Genomic DNA, 18,871 nt, shown 5'->3' with positions numbered 1-18,871 from the left:
AAAAATAGTGCCCCACTTTAAAGACCTGGAACCATATCTAATAATCCGTACTGATACACAAGAAAGAAGGATATATGATATATTAATTTTAACATATATATATTGGTTTAGTGGTAATGGAAAGCAGTAATGATATGATTTAACGAAATAACCCGAGACGACGACAAGTGGAAGTCTTAAGATGTGGACAGGAATGAGTGTTGAATGTATGTATGGTTTGGTTTGTTTGATTTATCAGTTTTTTGGTTTTTTGTTTGTTAGGATGTTTGTTAGGAATATTGAATGGTTTTTTAATTTGTTTTGTGGTGTTTTGTTATGTTTTATTTGCTTGTTTTTGATTTGTATGTTTGATTTGTATGTTTTGATATTATTTTCAATAAAGACTTTTTAAAATTTTAAAAAAAAATCACATGAACCCCTCCACTCCACAACTGATTTGCTGTGTAAAAATGCCTCCTCTGCAGAATTTAACTCTGAATTCTTGATCCCACAGCATCAGTCCCTTTTCTGCAGTACCAAAAGTGGAGCAATTGCTTTGCATGAGCTGCTGTATTCAGAATTTGCTTTATATATAAAAAGAGGCGCCTATGGTGACAACTCAAAACAACAGAAAATTCAAAATAAAGACAAGTGGATAATACTATCTTTGAAAAAAATAGACTCTACCAGCCGTTTACAAGACACATAATACCACGGCTTGCCAGCAATAGCTACACGGGGCACGTGTTCTTCCAAAATAGGCAATATTTGAACAGATGAACAAAATTCATCTAATGTTAACAGAAGGAGTCAGAGTATCTGTGCAAATTAAAAATAGACCTCTCTTGTGGCTGCTTTCACTACCCTGTATAGTCCAGTCCAGTCCAGCATTCTTGACTCACACCATGTTTCCATGCTGGTCTGTCTGCACAACCTTCCCCTCTATGTGGGGTTATGCTGTAGAATTTGGAACTTGCCCATAGATCATGCTGATGGCTAGAAATGTCTTGAACAAAGGTAGCAAAGAGAATCAAGCGGTCAAAGAAAATCCGAGGGATTATGGCTCAACGAAAGTTACGGGAATTCTCTCTTATTGGTCCCTCACAAAACTAAAATCCATGGGGGAGAAGGAAACTCTACCAGGCCACTTTAGATTCTGTGGTGTAGCTGAGTGCTCAGGAGTCAAGGTCAAAATGTTCCACAGCTGAAAGCCCTCTGTTTGTTCCCAGCACTATGAACAACCTAAGACATTTCAGTCTGCCAGCAGACCACCAGGCAATAAGAGCATATTACCTAGAACAGGGCTAGAGAACCAGCAGCCTTCTAGATGTTGTTGGACTATAACCCAATCAACATTGACCCTTGGCAATTCTGGCTGTGGTTGATGGGAGTCAGAGTTCAAGAATCATAGAATCATAGAGTTGGAAGAGACCACAAGGGCCATCCAGTCCAACCCCCTGCCAAGCAGGAAACACCATCAAAGCATTCCTGACAGATGGCTGTCAAGCCTCTGCTTAAAGACCTCCAAAGGAGGAGACTCCATCACACTCCTTGGCATCAAATTCCACTGTTGAACAGCTCTTACTGTCAGGAAGAAGATATGGAGAGCCACAGATCCCCCAGCCCTGGACCTAGAGCAGAGGATTTTCAAGCCACAAACAGAAGCTGAGTACATTATAGCCACTGGATTTTCAGGATTGAATATGTGGTTTCCTTCATCTTTGCTCAGCAGCTCTACCTCAGCTGGAGTTTAGAACATCTCGTGTTAGTTTGTTAACGTGTTAATTGCCTTTCAGATTAATTTCAAGGTGATTTACAGTTGTTCTGCTATACATACAGTAATTTCTATGTGGTTGCCACCTACCTTTCACTTTTCCTTCACTCTCTGGAAGAGCATCCCAGGTAGCAGCAACAGTTGCTGTTTTGCCTTTGATTGGCCAAACATTCAGGTTTTCTGGAGCACCAGTGGGAGCTGTGACATATACAACAGACCAAAAAGAAAAAGAGGGGAAGGAATAGTGAAAATAAGCAATGGAGTTGGGCGGTGGAATCCAGGCATTTGAAAAGAAATAGGTGCCACCTGAAGCAATTTGAAAGCATCCACATTTTTATCAGCTATGTTGTTGTTGTTGTTGTTGAAATTCCAGATTCTGCAAAACACTTTGGACTAAAAAAATGGACTAAAGCAGCCTTCCCCAACCTGGTTCCCTCCAGGTGTTGTTGGACTCCATGATCCCTGAGTCAGGATGTTCCATGGTCAGGGATGATGGGAGCTGGAGTCCAACAGCAACTGGAGGAAACAAAGATGGGACTAAAAGAACCCGAACGAAACCAGCCTCTTTTTCTTACTTGTGTGTATGGCACTGACACCACCATACACAAATGTTCATGTGAGTTTAGGGACCAAACGAGACATCACAGTAAAATGTACACCTTTCACCCAAAATAGTAGAAGTGCATTTAACTACTCCTCATTCTCTATTATGCCTGTTAAAACTTGCCCATGCTATGAAGTTTCCACATTTTCTGAGCCACTTCTAAGGGGCAATGATGTAGCGTGAGTTGGGGACAGAAACAAAGAATGGTGTGACATCACAGTATGAGATATGTGCTATTAGATATTACAGTAGAAGAGAGGGGAGCAATATGATTGTGGCAGGATTCACCTGACGAGTCCCATCAGTGGAAGCTGCATGCAATGACTTCCACTTGTACAATGGGGCTTTCCCCTTTCCCTCCCCCTGCGCTCCCTCATGGCCATCCCCAAATTGGCTCGGGGGGGGGGGTGTCAGGAGAACTCCCAGAACAGTGCACAATGGGAAAAGAGGGGGGATTGTTCCATCAGTCAAGCTGAAAGACTTGTGCTGATGGAACACATTGAATTCCTCCCATGAAATCTGTCTGGGCAGCATGTGCCCATATGGTGGAACATCGTCTATGGCCCCTCAAACACAATTCTTTTCGGTTGGGTAATCAATTGCTGAGTCACTAAGAAATGAGATCTTGAACGATGTAGAATTCTGTGTAAAGCAACCCCAAGTAGTCGCAGATCCAACCCCAAGCAATTAACTCGTATAAATCACATTCTTAAATATAATACATACCAGCTTCTGGGGTTCTCTGATAAACTGAGGCACTCCACTTGCCTTCCCTTCCTCCCTGCGAGATTCGAACTGCAAATTCATACATGGTGTCTGGAATCAGTTTATCTACCAACACCCTTCTGTTGGGTATTTGTTTGTAATCCCACCTCGCTGATTCCCCTTTCTCTCGATAACGGACAGTGTACTGCCTTGGAATAAAACACGGAAGAATGCGTTGTTAACCACAGTCACAAGATAGAAAGCACAATTTAACTGTTCAGCTCATCACAAGTCCATTGGACTATATTCACCAGAAATACAAGATAAATGTTTGGGAGGACATAGCAATTCTGAGTCAAGATAATAAGGCCATGATCACATTTCCTCAAACACAGGAGTGCCATTAAAATTAATCATGTGCCACATGATCTTCTACACTAAATCATAGTGTCTGGAATTTCCCAGACATATCCAGAATACCGCAGTCAGAAGCAGTGTCCGGGCGGAAAACGGCAAAATGACTGGGAAAATCTGGACATATGGCAACAACTATGCCGGCAGTGTCGTTTTTGTTGGTCTTCCTGAAAAATACCACAAAAATGTCCTTTTTTGTAATTTTGCCAATAAAGCTCAGCAACTTTGCCCCCTGCCTCCCCCAAAAGATCAAAACATTGCCCAAGAAAGCTCAACAACTTTTGTGTCCAGATATTTACTTTTTAAAATAGGGCAACCCTGATGGTTCTCGTGCTTCTGTTATAGCTTGCACAAGCAGCTCCAATTAAGTTTCACTGCATTTGCTCAATGCTCCAGCAAGAGGTGTTTGAAAAAAAATGCTTCCAAATGGAAATGCAAGAGTAGGGCAAAGCCAGAGCAATAGCCTCCCAGCAGCAGCATCACTGGGAGGGGTGTGGTGGTAGCAAGATCAGAGCTGTTGCAGGTGCACCAGTGGGAGTGACAGACTGACTCCACAGGAGTGCTGGCCAAATCCTGGCATTGCTGCTGTCTTGTCCCTAGAGCTACGACTCTGCCCTACCAAGCAAGCCACTCCTGAGTAAATGGGCACTGAAGAAAAGGGCCCTTGGTGTGGCAAACATACCTAGGGAACCCCCAATATGGAGCCAGCATTCGGTAAGGCAACTTTCATAAGGCGTTTTATCTCTCTCTCTCTCTCTCTCTCTCTCTCTCTCTCTCTCTCTCTCTCTCTCTCTCCCCCCCCCCCCCCCCGTCCTCATCTATTTCATGTGCTGAATTAAAAACAATCCTAATAGAAGAAAAACAACACCACTTCTGGAAAATGAAGGCATGACCATCTACAACAATACTTTTCACACCTTATCTGCAATGAAAATGGACACCAGTTTGCTAGGCAGTACACTGCAGATAGTTGAGGTCAGATACCCACCAAGATGTGCCAGACATGCTGGTCAGCCTTATTACTCATGTGCAAAGGAAGGTATGAAACCACTCGCTTTATTTTATCCCGAAGTTATCCCCCGACCATGCCACATTTCAGTAGCTTCATACAGGTTGGACTTGGAACACCTCTGGCATATCTAGATGCAAACAAAAGAATGTCTAGTACCTAGAGGAGACAGGCTTCTTCTGTTTCTCATAGATGGGATCTGTCCAGGTAACAAGCACAGACTGAGAAGACATTACACGAACAGCGATGTCTTTTGTCTCCTCCAGCTCATCCTCTTCTGAAATACAACCACAACAGTGAGTCAGTAATGAGAAATCTGGACATCGCCATCATTAGCACTGGCCTCTTATTGCACCAGAACTACAGTACATCCAGATTAGCCCCTTAGCCCACTCAACCTCAGACGGGAGGCCTCTATCAGGACGTTCTTTCTTTACTATTATGGCCACTTAAAGGCTGGCTACTCATGTTAGTAAACCATGATCAGTAGCTCAAATGGCTGGAGTTAAATACCAGTAATTGATAGCAGGCATAGTCTCAAAAATATAGAATACTGTGATTAATTTGTTTTTGTTTTCAAACCCTAAATTAGAAATGACCGCTCCCCACTTCAAATGGGGGGGCGCTTTTTGCGTGGTCACGCGCAGCCCCCTGACCCTACACGATCCCCGGCAAGTCAGATTGGCTTCGCCTCCCCAAGCTGGATACCTGAAGGTTCCCGACTAACCTCAGACAGTTAACCAATCCCAGCTAGGGAGGTGTTGCCAGGGGAGTTGACCAGGTAGGGTTAGGAACGCCCTGCACACACAATAGAGGGTGGAACTTACCTGGGAGTCCTCAGTCGGCTCCAGAGCAATGTCGATGCCACGCAATGTCAGTATCAATCTTAAAATGCAGTAAAGCAGGGATGGAGAAGCCTGTGGCCCTCCAGATGTTATTGGACTCCTGAGTGAACCCAACTAGCCTGCACACATCTGGGAACAGGCTGCAAGACTGGTAGAGGGCACAGTATCTAACTAACTGTGAATCCTAGCAGGTTTCTTCTTTAAAAATATTGAATGATAGTTCCACGCCAGCCTTCTTTAGTTTCCATAGCCACCCACGGATGTGGCACAATTCCCTGTGACCAGGGCCATGGGCTGAAGCCAGTATGAACTACTCAACACACACCAACACTATACAAGTCAACCAGCTAAAACCAAAATCTCTGCTTCCTATCTTGCACCACCTGTTCCCAATTCATCACTAAGTAACTAGGATTTCATCTCTTTTCCCCGGGGACAAATTAGATCAGATAGTTTAAGACTGTACCACATGAAGATAAGATTATTCCATGACATCTGCATTGCCTATACTGCAGCCAATATAAGTTTTGCTTTTTAAGATTAAGCTGATTGTCATTTCCTTCCTTCAAGGCAACCTCCTGCACCTTGCTCTGCGTATTCCTACATGCATTGGCGGACTGGCAGCACAGCCATCTTGAGGTTAGAACTTGGACAAGAGCCTCTAAGCTTAATTTCCCACCAGTTGCTCTTCCCACCTCAACTCAGGGTGACTTCATTTGCCATTGTTCTGTCTTGAGCTAACAAGTTACAGCTGGATTTCCTGCGCTGTTTACACGGAAATTAAACCAGCTTCTCTTCTGAGTCTCAGTTTGAGTATGAAGTAGCAGTCATGAAGCGTGTAGTGAATCATAATGCCACACCTCACATGCAATTCTCTCAAAGAGGAATCACCTGTACACTTTCCTGTGGGAAATTCCTCAGCTGTTCTACTCTGAAATTCCTCTACATTTTACCTCATATGGAAACACTAACCAAGGGGCTATGCAAACCCATCTGACAAATTTTGATAACTTCTGTTGGTTGGGATAGCTCAGTTCGAAGAACATGAGATACTTAATCTCAGAGTCATGGGTTTGAAGCCCACATTGGGGGGTTGGACTAGATGATCCTCGCAGTCCCTTCCAACTCTACAATTCTATGATTCTGTCTTCTCTTTGTCTGGCGATTCAGTGAGCAGTTTGTTGGTGCTTTTCTTAAAATGTGGCACACAAAACTTCTAAAGATGTGGAGTATGTAACATCAGAACCAAATGAGGCTTAAACGAAGTTCAAGTTTGCCCTTAATTTGAAGCTCTTTTGCTTAAAATTGACCCCTAATATTTGAAATTGGACCCCTCTGACTAATTAACTGAAGCTTGGGTCAATTAAACCAATGAAACCTACCAGTTCCAATACTGTTGCCAAGTTTTATCTCCACTAAACTGTTGGAAATGGAGTAACACTTGGCTTGCTAATGCTCAATTTAGCTGAAACATTACAAAAATTATAAGCTACCTCTTCTATGAAGTTACTGCAACTTAGCTTGAGTAATTCAACATAATAACATAATAATAGTCATACTCAGAGTGGACCCAGTGAAAGTAATGTGCATGATGAATTTAGGCTCATTAATTTCAATGGGTCAACTTTGAGGAGAACTTAGTTGGATACAAGCCATTGCCTTTTTCATCCTGGTCAAGAATTTCCTTTTGTTTAATTAAACACCTATAACTGCTTACATAGCAGATCATAACACATGCAGTCAAATTCTAGATATAAGTGTATTAGACACTTTCAGGAATCTGTTCTAATGAGTGAATTAACCCACTGAACCAAATTACTCGGGAGAAGGAATCAGCACAGACGTTTCCACTTGCCCAGCAGAACACACCCACACCCCAATGTGCACTGTTCTGGGCATTCTCCTGACCCTCTAGAGTGGCACAGGGAATGGCACCGGGGGGGGGGGGAACCCTATTGCACTATTGAATGCCCTTGCAATGGCTTGCGCTAGGGTGCCCGGTTAGTTGAACCCAACCCAATGCTTCATCATCCCAAACCAAAGTGCCAAACATTATTTTATGCGAAATAAACTTTGGCCTTGACTTACCTAATCTTTTAACCTCGTGACTTCTTTCTTCTTTTGGCAATGGCTTATAACTCATCTTTCTGCTGCTCTCTCCATATCCCAAGAGGTAACCTGGATATCTACGTAGGCTCCTTGAACCTGAAGAATGCGGCGGCCTCAACCGAACAAACGCCCTGTCACCTGATGATGGTCGGCCACGCACTCTTAAAGGTCTGCTTGGCACTTCCTTCTCTTCAAAAAAACGTAAAAACACACAAACACACAAATCAAGAGTTACTCTTAAGTGCCCTTCATGTGTTAACTACTTAACAAAGGAGGTACTTTTTCCCTTTTTACCTTCACGATTTATTCGTTGAGCAGACAAGTTTGATAAATGGTGAATCTGAAATAAGGCCAGAGAAATGAAGTAGTGGTGCAAGGGGGATAAATAATCAATTCATCACTTTAAGGGTGAGGTGGAGCTTCCTGATTCTACACCACTCCCAGGGAGGCTGCAGGCTTAGGGTTCACCAGGTTGACAACCACTAAAGGGATTAGGAGGTGCCAGCAGCTCATTCCTCCGCTCCCTGGGAATCTGAGGATACAGCAAGGGCAGCTACCATACACCCACCCATTACTGAAAGGAGTTTGGTTGCTTAGCTTTGATAAGGCATGGCTGTCTATAAAGAACTTTTGAGTGGTTGGGAAGGAAAGGGCTGAACGCTCACTTTTCTACCTCTTCCCTTCCCAACAGGAAGTCAACCATGGGATATATATATATATATATAATCATGTAACAGAACTACATTTTCTGGAGGGTGCCCATGCTCTGTTAATCTAGAGGAAGGGAATATAGAGAAAAAATCAGGGAGGGATGGCTACAAAATGCAAAAGAACTGTGACAATTCTATATAAAGCTTAAGGTACGTAGATTGACTATTCACAACAACAGCTGAGAACACCAATTATTTGCTGTTGCAAATGGTCACAGTGCTTGTTTTAAGCTGTACATAGAATGGTCCCAGACAATTATTATTTTTACATTTCATAGTCATTTGGCCCCATTTTTTTCTCTACCCATGTATATCACATGCCAGCTGAAGATGTGGGTTCTAGTTTGCAAAATCTTACTCCGTAATCAATCGGTTAGTATTTACAGACATTTTGTTGTCAGAGCTATATACAATGTATAGCTTTGCCCTTGGTTTTCAGTTCATAAGATATGGAACAAGATAAACAATCACATTCCTTTAGACCAAATATGAAGAGCCTTTGGCCTGCATGAGGAAAGGAAGGCTCATCCCTTCCTTCTCTAGTCATAACATCTCCCCCCCCCCCAAAAAAACCCCACCATCATGGCTATTGTTGTCGGCATCTGTCTGCCTTGAAAGCATTGGGGGGGGGGGGGAAGCAGTACCCTTTGGTGCCAATGAGAACTTTTGTACAAAACTTTGTAGCACTGCAAGGGGGATGATTGGTGCTTACGGCTAGGGAGGGAAGTGATAAACCTTCTCTCCTTGTGCACTGTGGCTCCAGTAACAACTGAAATCCCTCTATGCCTGTAACTGAGTCAAGAAAAACGGAGATGGAGCTTCATGCTATGCATAAAGCGCAAGGTATAGTTTGGCCCCAAGAAAGCAAAAACGGAAAGAATGCTTGCAGATGAATTTGCAGATCTAGGCTGTGTACCAAACCAGTGTCAAACAGAGTTGAAGCCAGATGCATAACCAGTTATTCACGCACTTGGAAACATTAAACTTGTCCTCAAAGAGAAAAACTGAAATGGAACATGGTGCAAACTGGAGTACTGGCGAATGCAGGCAAAGTGACAGATTGGGTAAACTCTCTGGTGGCTGCAGAGTTAACGTCTTCAATCCAAGAGATTTAAATCTGACAGCACACTACAAGCTTCTTACATACAAGCTGTCACAAGCCAAGTACTTAAATATATTGAATGCACAAACAAGATATTGGCAGCTGTTGCTAGATTAAGAACCAGCCAACTGACACAAGTCAATGCACTGAAGGCTGATGGAACTTCAGCAGGGTGCCTTTAGGAATTTCCTCCACCCAGGAATCTTTCAAAGGAAAACCCATTAATTATTAGAAGGGTTACAGCACAGATGGGGAGCTTATTGCTGGACTCCAGCTCCCATCGTGCCTGATGATTGGCTAAGCTGACTGGGGCTGGTGGGAGTTGGAGCCCAGCACCACCTGGAGGGCCACAGGTTCTCCATCCCTGAATTACAAGGTGTCAAAATCATTACTGTTGATACACTAATGCATAGCTCTGTGTGGAAGGAACATAACCAGACAGCAAAGATGCAAAGATGCAGAAAGAAAAGCCCAGAAACTAAATCAGAATAAAATGCAGATAAAGATCAGCAATATTACTTTTTTGGCCTTATACTGACTCCAAAAGAAATAAAACCAGATCTAAGGCAAAACTGCAGCAATATAGCAACTGGAAACCTCAACATCCATATCAGAGATGGAAACTACATTGGGAATGTTTAACTGTTTAGTCAGATTTTGTCCAGGGTTAGCAGTGAGAACTTTACTATACACAAGTGGCGGGGGCTTAGGGATGAGAAGAAATGTTTGTAATTGTGGTAGATTGTGCAAATATCCATCAATGCATCTATGGTGGAACAACAGTTATGGTGAAGACAGACCACAAGCCACTGGAGAACATAATGAAGAAGCCTCAAGTTGAGGTGCCAACTTGAGCCAGATTGTGCAGCCAGATTGTAAATAATGTTTTCGCCTGCTTCTGAAATATCCTCTGAAAAACTAGCTATAAACCAAGGACAGAAATACATCAAGCAAACTTTTCAACCAAAACATTTCTACCTAGAAAGAATGCTATACAGCAGTGGGTGGGAAACTCATAGGCCCCCGGGTGTTGTCACTCAGGATAGACCTCCCATCAGCTAGCTGGGACTGATGGATGCTGAAGTCCAACAACCGCTGAAGGGCCATAGGTTAACTGCCTCTGCTACAAAGGAAGATGTTCTGGAGCAGCAAGTACACTTGGTGTCATGGACAGGTTGGACGCAGAGGAATGGTGGGAGGAATCAGCCGGGGAACCACCAAGGGAAGAAGGCTCAGAGCCTGGGGAATAGTGGTGTTACAATGCCGAGTGGTCAGAGATAGAAGAGGAAGAAGACTGGGAAGAGGTAACAGGGCTTAGTGAGCTGGGAGAGTCAGTGGCAAAGAGAAGTCCAGAATCAGAGGCAGAAGCTGAAACAGGTGAGTGGGAGAAGGGAGGCCAAGAGGCAGAGATTAGTCAGGCTGGTGAAGAGCCATGGGTGTCTCTCCCTCCTGCTGTGACAAGCTCTCCTCCCCCATTGTCTCCCAGAACCAGAAGAGAGCTGAAATGGGCAGAGCAGTGGCAGGCTGAACACAGGGGCAGTCTCTGATTGTTAGGAAAACCCTGGAGAGGAAGGGACTTTGACGGCTGTGGTGTGGGGAGGTGAGGACTTTCAATATCGGCAACTGATTAACCTGGCCAGACCTACCAGGGATGAGCTGCTGTGCTCATTAGGCCTGACACTCAGCCCAGTCTGTGAAGATTGTGTTTTTGCTAATAAAGCGTTAACTCCTACTTCGACCGTGTGATTTACTGCCGACTCGCTCTTTGACACATGATATTCACAAGCATTCCAGCCACTGAAGAGAAAATGGAAGAAATAAGAAACAAAGATGAAACTATGAAAAAGTTTATTAGGGTGATAAAAGGAGATTGGCCCAAAATCAAGTCTCAAGAGCAATGGGAAATTAAGGACTTCTGGAGCATCAAAGCAGAGTTAACAACAGAAAGGGGACTTGTACTCCAAGGAGAATGAATCGTTATTCCAAAAACCACTGACACCAGGCATATTAAAGAAGATTCAGACAGGATGCTTTGGCATTGTATTGTGCAAAAAAAGCAGGGGGTGGGAAATGACATACTAAATTGGCCAGGCATGAATACTCAGATATGGTGTCCAGATGTTCCACGTGTTTGGAATATCAGAAAGGAAATGCCAGGAGCCAATGACACTTAGAGACATCCCTGACAGTTTGTGGCAAGGAACTGGAACTGATTTGTTTAGATGTGAACAAAACAAGAACCATACCCTCCAACATTTATCGGATGAAAATAGGGATGTCCTATGAATTATGGTGCTGGAGGAGACTCTTGAGAGTCCCATGGACTGCAAGAAGATCAAACCTATCCATTCTTAAGGAAATCAGGCCTGAGTGCTCATTGGAAGGACAGATCCAGAAGCTGAGCTCCAATACTTTGGCTGCCTCTTGAGACTCCCTGGAAAAGACCCTGATGTTGGGAAAGATGGAGGGCACAAGGAGAAGGGGACGACAGAGGACAGGATTGTTGGACAGTGTTTTCGAAGCGACTGGCATGAGTTTGGCCAAACTGCGGGAGGCAGTGGAAGACAAGAGTTCCTGGCGTGCTCTGGTCCATGGGTTCACGAAGAGTCAGACATGACTAAACAACAACAACAACAACAGCACTTATTATTATTATTATTCATACCCTACCCAGCCCATCTGACTGGGTTGCCCCAGCCACTCTGGGCAGCTTCCAACATAAATAAAAACATAATAAAAACTTTAAATATTTTAAACCTTCCAGGGCTGCCTTCAGATGACTCAGGAGTCAGATAACTCCATACCCTCCAACATTTCTCCAATGAAAATAGGGACTTACTAAGGAAAAGTGGGACATTCCAGGATCAAATCAGAAACCAGGACAGTTTCTGTAAATCTGAGACTATCCCTGGAAAATAGGGATAATATTATGCCCATTGTGGCATATTATAACAGATACCCTGAAATCATGGTTGCCAGATGTTTGCAAGCATGGTAGTTCTAGGAAGGCACAAGTTACATGGTGCAGCATTTTCCCGTGTATAAGACGCCCCCATGTATAAGATGCCCCCTATTTGGGGGGACTCCAAATTAAGAAAACACCCCTCAGCACTACCCATGTATAAGACGAGCCCTAATTTAAAACTTAAATATGGTATATATCCAACAACAACTCTCAGGATACACCAGCTAAATTTGCATCATTTGTTAAACATACAGTCACCAGCCATTACTTCCAACAAGCAAACAGATTATGTGATGTGCAGATAGGAAAAGGGGGGTTGGGGAGGCAAAAAAAGAGAACAAATTTCAACACACTTTCCCAAGCATTTTGAACTACGGAGACGCACAGATTGTGGCAGAAGCATCTCCAACACAGGCTGTGAATGGGTAGGAGATGGAAATCTCACTTTCAAGCCACAAATAGACATCCATAAAGGAAATGGAATAAATGGAAAACATAATGAATTATAGACTGAAGCAGACTCCCCCCAATAATTAAGGGGGGAAAGAAATCCCTTAAGCAGCCCAATGAAAGCTATGCATGCTCAGTAGCCATGGAATGCTCATTGACTGTGAGAGGAGGGGGAATAGAATGGAGCGAGTGGAATGCGAATCAGGCAGTACTCCATACTGCAACATTTTGCTGCAGGCCTCACCTATATTCACCCAAAACATTCTACCCTTTCCATATCCCCTTTAAAACTACAAACTGATGTTCTAGGCAGCTATTACATACAATAAAGTACCTGGCAAACAGATTGCCCTTTCAGCAACCACTGCCCTTTCTTCAATTAGAAACCTTTCCATCAGCCTTTTTATTTCCTGTATTTTCTTTTAAAAGTTGTAAATTGTCTTTGAAGAGTACAGCTAACTACTACAGTATGTTCATTTTGTATTCCTCCAGCAACCCATAGAAGTAGTTAGAGGCCAAGGTTTACCAGCCAGTTAAGTCTAGATTACAGGCATTGCGGCTTGAAATGAGCTCACAAAGAATGCAACAGTAGGCACGAGTCCTATGAACAATAATGCAATTTTGCCAGCAACGCGGCAGGGCTATTCAATATTCTATTATGTAGCAGGTTTTATTCTAAGGTCTTTAAATGCATCATGTTCAAGATTGACAGACCTTGCCCATCCACATACTGCTATCTCCCCTGGCTCTTCATTCTACAATAAATGAGTCTTATTTATGAAGACTGAATACATTCCTACTGGCCACATAATATCACTGAACTTTTGCTAGCTTGGTTTGGCAGGAAGGGAGTCTGCAGTTGATCAGTTTTGCCTCCACCAATAAACGTCACAGCTTTCCAACTGGAATTAGTATAAAGAGTTTTCACGGGACAAAGGATACAAAAGGAACCAAATCAGCCAGAAAGTCATATGGAAAGCATTGCATTTAAAACAAATGCGGCTTTAGGCAAGGAACTGCTTATCTGCTCAAATTTTCACTGCAGGCTCTCCTTTTAAAAAAAACCAAAAAACCAAACACCATCTGTGTAGGTCTTAGCAGACCTTCTTAAATCTGCAGAAGACTACTGGCTGCACTTGGGATTCAGTCCTGCTGCAGCGCCTTCTCCCAGAGATAGAGTGTGTTCTACTTTACAGATATCACTCCTCTATTTGAAGGGCTGTCCAGTCCAACTTCAGCTGAAAAATATAGACCCATAATAAGGGAGAGCAGAAGAAGCCCATCAACAGCTAGTACTTGGACAGCATATTAAGCAGGTACACAGGTAACATGCTCATAGACTTCTTCACTAGAATGAGATGTATTCTATTTTGATATAAATTATGGCAATTATTCCAAAATATGCATGGGTACATACATCGGCATATGTAAATTTTACGCAAGTATGTGCCCTCTTTTTTGGTGATGTTGTCTGCTTTTCTTTTTCTTTTTCTTTTTGGCATCTGGCCACTCTACCAAGAGAACCAGTTTGCCCAAATGACCCATCGAGAGAGCTGCTGCCTCTCCATGGGCTTCCCCTGCTGTATTCACCAGTTGTGATCAGTGGGTGGTCCATCCCCCTCCCCCATCTATCCAGGACCTATGCTCTTACAAATAAATCAATGGAGGAAAACATTTATCACAGACTACAAGCCTGGGTGGATGTATGCTAACTTGAGGATCAGAGACACCATACCTCTGAACACCAGTCATTAGGAAACATCAAAAAAGGACTATTGCCTCATGCCCTGGTTGTGAGCTTCCTGTAGGCATCTTGCTGGACATTGTGGTCCCCACACCCTTTATCTTCACATAATTGTGAGGTAGGCTATAGACTGAGATTGGGGCTGTCTCCCACTCTGAACCTGGTCTCTCCAGCCATGATTTAATGCTCTATACCACACTATACGGGATGCGGGAGGCGCTGTGGGTTAAACCACAGAGTCTAGGGCTTGTCGATCAGAAGGTCAGTGGTTCGAATCCCCGCGACGGGAAGACCTCCCGTTGCTCAGTCCCAGCTCCTGCCAACCTAGCAGTTCGAAAGCATGTCAAAGCGCAAGTAGATAAATAGGTACTGCTCTGGCGGGAAGGTAAATGGCGTTTCTGTGTGCTGTTCTGGTTTGCCAGAAGCGGCCCAGTCATGCTGGCCACACGACCCGGAAGCTGTCTGTGGACAAACACCAGCTCCCTCGGCCTATAGAGCGAGATGAGCACCACAACCCCAGAGTCGTCCACAACTGGACCTAATAGTCAGGGGTCCCTTTACCTTTATCTTTACCACACTATATACTGGCTTGCAACCTCAAAGGCTATATAGCAAGCTATGGCAATATTGCCAAAAAGGCTTATCTGGGAAACTATTCAAGTTAACAGCATGTAGCATGATTCCTATGCACCCTTTTCCAGGAGTAACTGTATATAGCAAGACTAACTTTTTAGAAAATATGCACAGGATTTTTACACACAGATGTGAGAACCTCAAAATGGGGAAGGCAGGCTAACTCGCAGCACTCCCATAGAGCAAACAATTCACTAGACCACACACACAACACGAGATGCAGTCATATACAACTAATCCCTTAAAAATATGGAGGGAAAGGCTGAATCTTGTTGCTTTTCTAAACTTTGCACAGGCTTGATTCATCTATTATTTATAGAGTACACTATGCATCTGACTGTTCAAATATATATTTTGGAGAAGAAGAAGAATTGTTTCTTCTTCATCTTCTTTTTTATAAAGGCAAACAAACAAACCACTCAAACAAGCAGTCACACCACAGCTATTCCGTTATAATATTCCAAGGGTCTGCCAACCCAAGAACTTCCACCAGTGGAATCCAGGACCCAGAATGCATTCTGTGTGGAAAAAACTGTGGAGCTAGCAAGTCTGAAAGCCAACCTAACCACTCCCAAGTGGCTGCTGAGCTGAAAAGACCACCAGGTTTTCAATGGCAGAAATGGTTTGCATAAGCAGAAATGTGTCCTGATAAGACAGCAGAGCAGAAATATGCTTGCGAAGAATGGAAGAATAGAAGGAAGATCGGAGTGGAAAGGAAACACATTAAATGTGATTTATACAAAATGAACAGTACAGTAAATAGTGATGCAACTATGAAGTGTCCAGGCCTACACAGAAGCAAGTAAATGCCACACAAATAGCAAAAAGACAAGCCTAAGATGCTAGAAACCAGTGTGGTTTCACAGTCGCGGGTGGCGCTGTGGGTTAAACCACTGAGCCTAGGGCTTGCTGATCGGAAGGTTGGTGGTTTGAATCCCCGCGACGGGGTGAGGTCCCGTTGCTCGGTCCCAGCTCCTGCCCACCTAGCAGGTCGAAAGCACATCAAAGTGCAAGTAGATAAATAGATAGCGCTCCGGTGGAAAGGTAAATGGCGTTTCCGTGCGCTGCTCTAGTTCGCCAGAAGCGGCTTAGTCATGCTGGCCACATGACCCGGAAGCTGTACGCCGGCTCCCTTGGCCAATAAAGCGAGATGAGCGGTGCAACCCCAGAGTCATCCATGACTGGACCTAACGGTCAGGGGTCCCTTTACCTTTACCTTTAACCTGTGTGTCTTTTCCCAGAGAATCCTGGCAATTGTATTTGGTTCTGGGAATTTCGTTAAGCACTCCTGTCACATGTACATGACCTGCTGCAGCATAGAGATGACATTTACAAATCCCAGGTTAAGTCTGCAGCATAGATATGTTCAAACAAGTTTATTGGAGCATGACTTTTCACTGATAACTCTGTGTTTATATAGAAAAGTTTTTGCAGCATTAAGCCAGGGATGGGTAGACTCCCGACTCCCATCATCCCTGATCACTGACCATGCTGGCTGGTGCTGATGGGAGTTGAAGTCCAACGACATCTGGAGGTTAACAGGTTCCCCATCCCTGAGTTAAGCTCTTTTTGTACTTGGGAAGCAGATCAAAGTATTCACCAAGCTTTTGAAAAAGATCTCAAACATAATAAAAGAGATTAGAGTATATTCCCAAGGAACAAGAAAACTCTTCCCTCACGCTAAGATTGATCCCAAAGTTTGTTTAAGCCAGGGCCTAACTACACGTTACATTAATGGTGTGATTTAAAGCCTTGTGAGTTTTAAAGATTAATAAATACCAGATGAAGGGGGAGGGATTACCCTCAACAACACAGTGTTTACATCTCCTCTCTGAAGCTACATTATCAGCGAAAATCACTGGAGTTCTGTCTTCTTTTCCATCTGACTATACAGATGGAAATGCTATCTAACTATCAGGTGGAAATTTTCTATCTGCTCAGTGTTAGCTCCTATAAAAATCATGAAAGCCATGCCATGGGATCTCTCAACTAACTATTTATTTATTTATTTATCTGCAAGCTTCTGCAGGGAGGAGAAACTGGATTGAGACCATGTTGCTGGGTGGAGTTAAGCCTTCTCCTATTCTGTTTTTAATGATGTAAATGCCTCCAACAGTTGTAAGATATGACTGTGTTCCCTACTGAGGCAAATTATAGCAACTTTGGGAGGCGGATTTGCATTAGGGGGGGAGGAAACATGGTGAAAAGGGTTTTAAAAATCCACCCCTCAGCATTGCAGTCCTGATCTAACTCCATCACTACGTCCCTGGATGCTTGTTACAAAAAATAAAAATAAAGAGATTGTTATGCATTGAAGTTCTCACCCTAGGCCACTAGGGGTGTTGTGTATATAGTTTCACTCTGCCCACTGTAGCTGCAGTTCTCACTCAGGTCCACAATGTGCAAATGAAGGGTTGAGTGTGCCGTTCACCGATTGGGTAGCAAGAGAGAGTTGTTACTGTTGCATGCTACTGAGTACTATATAAGCAGGCTGGCTCAACCCTTCAGTTGAGTTCTCTTCCTGCCTGAGAATAAAGAGAGCTGCTTGGAGAATCACTGTGTCGTCTGCTATGTCCACCCACTACATAACAGATGTATAATCACACATCATCAACACCTCATCCTGCTTAGTGCTAAATCTCTCCCAGTAGCTTTAAATGTGCCCTTTGTTTTACCCTATGTTTGAAAATGGTGGGGTAAAAGTGAAGCTTTGGTCTCACTTTCTGAAACTTTCTTCATAACCTTTAACTGCTGATTGCTGAAGAATTGATGCTTTTGAATTATGGTGCTGGAGGAGACTCTTGAGAGTCCCATGGACTGCAATAAGATCAAACCTATCCATTCTAAAGGAAATCAGCCCCGAGTGCTCTCTGGAAGGACAGATCCTGAAGCTGAGGCTCCAATACTTTGGCCAACTCATGAGAAGAGAAGACTCCCTGGAAAAGACCCTGATGTTGGGAAAGATGGAGGGCACAAGGAGAAGGGGACGACAGAGGATGAGATGGTTGGACTTGAAGCTACCAACATGAGTCTGACTAAACTGCAGGAAGCAGTGGAAGACAGGAGAGCCTGGCGTGCTCTGGTCCATGGGATCACAAAGAGTCAGACATGACTAAACAACAACAGACCTTTCTTTTTTTTTTTTTTCTTTTTTGAAGAACAGGACGCGCTTGTGATGAACCAGTGCTGGGAGCAGCTGCAGAATTCCAGCTCTCCAATATCAGCCCAGAAGATAGCTGCGACTCTCCTTTCCAAAGCCAAAAGCAGCATTCCATCTTGTTCTTTCAACACATTCTGTATCCCATCCCTGATCCGGCAGGGCGGATCTATTTTCTGGGTTGCAGCACATTCTTCCGCATGCAGCTTGCCTTTCAGTGCCGGGTCCACAAGGGCAAACGCTCACAGAGGGGCAACGCATGCCTAGCACCCAGAGTGTCTCTGCATCACCAGATAGGCTTTCAAGGTTCCTTCCAGATCTAAAGTTCAATAGTTCTGCACAGCAGAAAACCTGCCACTACTGCATGTACATGTAGCATGGAGATACAACTAATCCCAGCTCCCTGGCATGCGTAACTGCATGATGCACAGGGTGGCAAGCATACATTTGTTACATGCACATGTCATGCTGTTATATGAGCATGTAAAACATTGGAGTGTAATGTACATGGTAAATATGTACTGTCTCAAGTACAGCTGGGGGAGAAATTTGATTCAGTTTGCATCTGAAGCCGAATCAATCAGATCTGCTATTTGTGGGCCTACGCACAGTGTCCTCTGAAAACCAGAAAGGGGGTAGTAATGTACATAGCAGCAATAAAAACAACATGA

General features: G+C 43.7%; 1 protein-coding gene across 1 annotated transcript in view; it reads right to left on the bottom strand.

Annotated features, from left to right (window-relative positions):
- The window catches only part of FNDC1 (fibronectin type III domain containing 1), a 53,612-nt gene extending 45,988 nt beyond the window's left edge, over positions 1-7,624 (bottom strand). The window contains exons 1-4 of the mRNA XM_033144101.1: positions 7,419-7,624; positions 4,645-4,762; positions 3,084-3,271; positions 1,844-1,951 (exon numbers count right to left, since the gene is read on the bottom strand). Of these exons, the coding sequence (XP_032999992.1) occupies positions 1,844-1,951; positions 3,084-3,271; positions 4,645-4,762; positions 7,419-7,473 (469 nt within the window). The 5' untranslated portion in view covers positions 7,474-7,624. The remainder of the gene's footprint in view (positions 1-1,843; positions 1,952-3,083; positions 3,272-4,644; positions 4,763-7,418) is intronic.
- Positions 7,625-18,871: the final 11,247 nt, after the last annotated feature.

Source organism: Lacerta agilis, chromosome 3 (assembly GCF_009819535.1).
Source record: "Lacerta agilis isolate rLacAgi1 chromosome 3, rLacAgi1.pri, whole genome shotgun sequence".
NCBI lineage: Eukaryota > Metazoa > Chordata > Lepidosauria > Squamata > Lacertidae > Lacerta > Lacerta agilis.
This window is presented reverse-complemented; position numbering and strand designations above follow the sequence as displayed.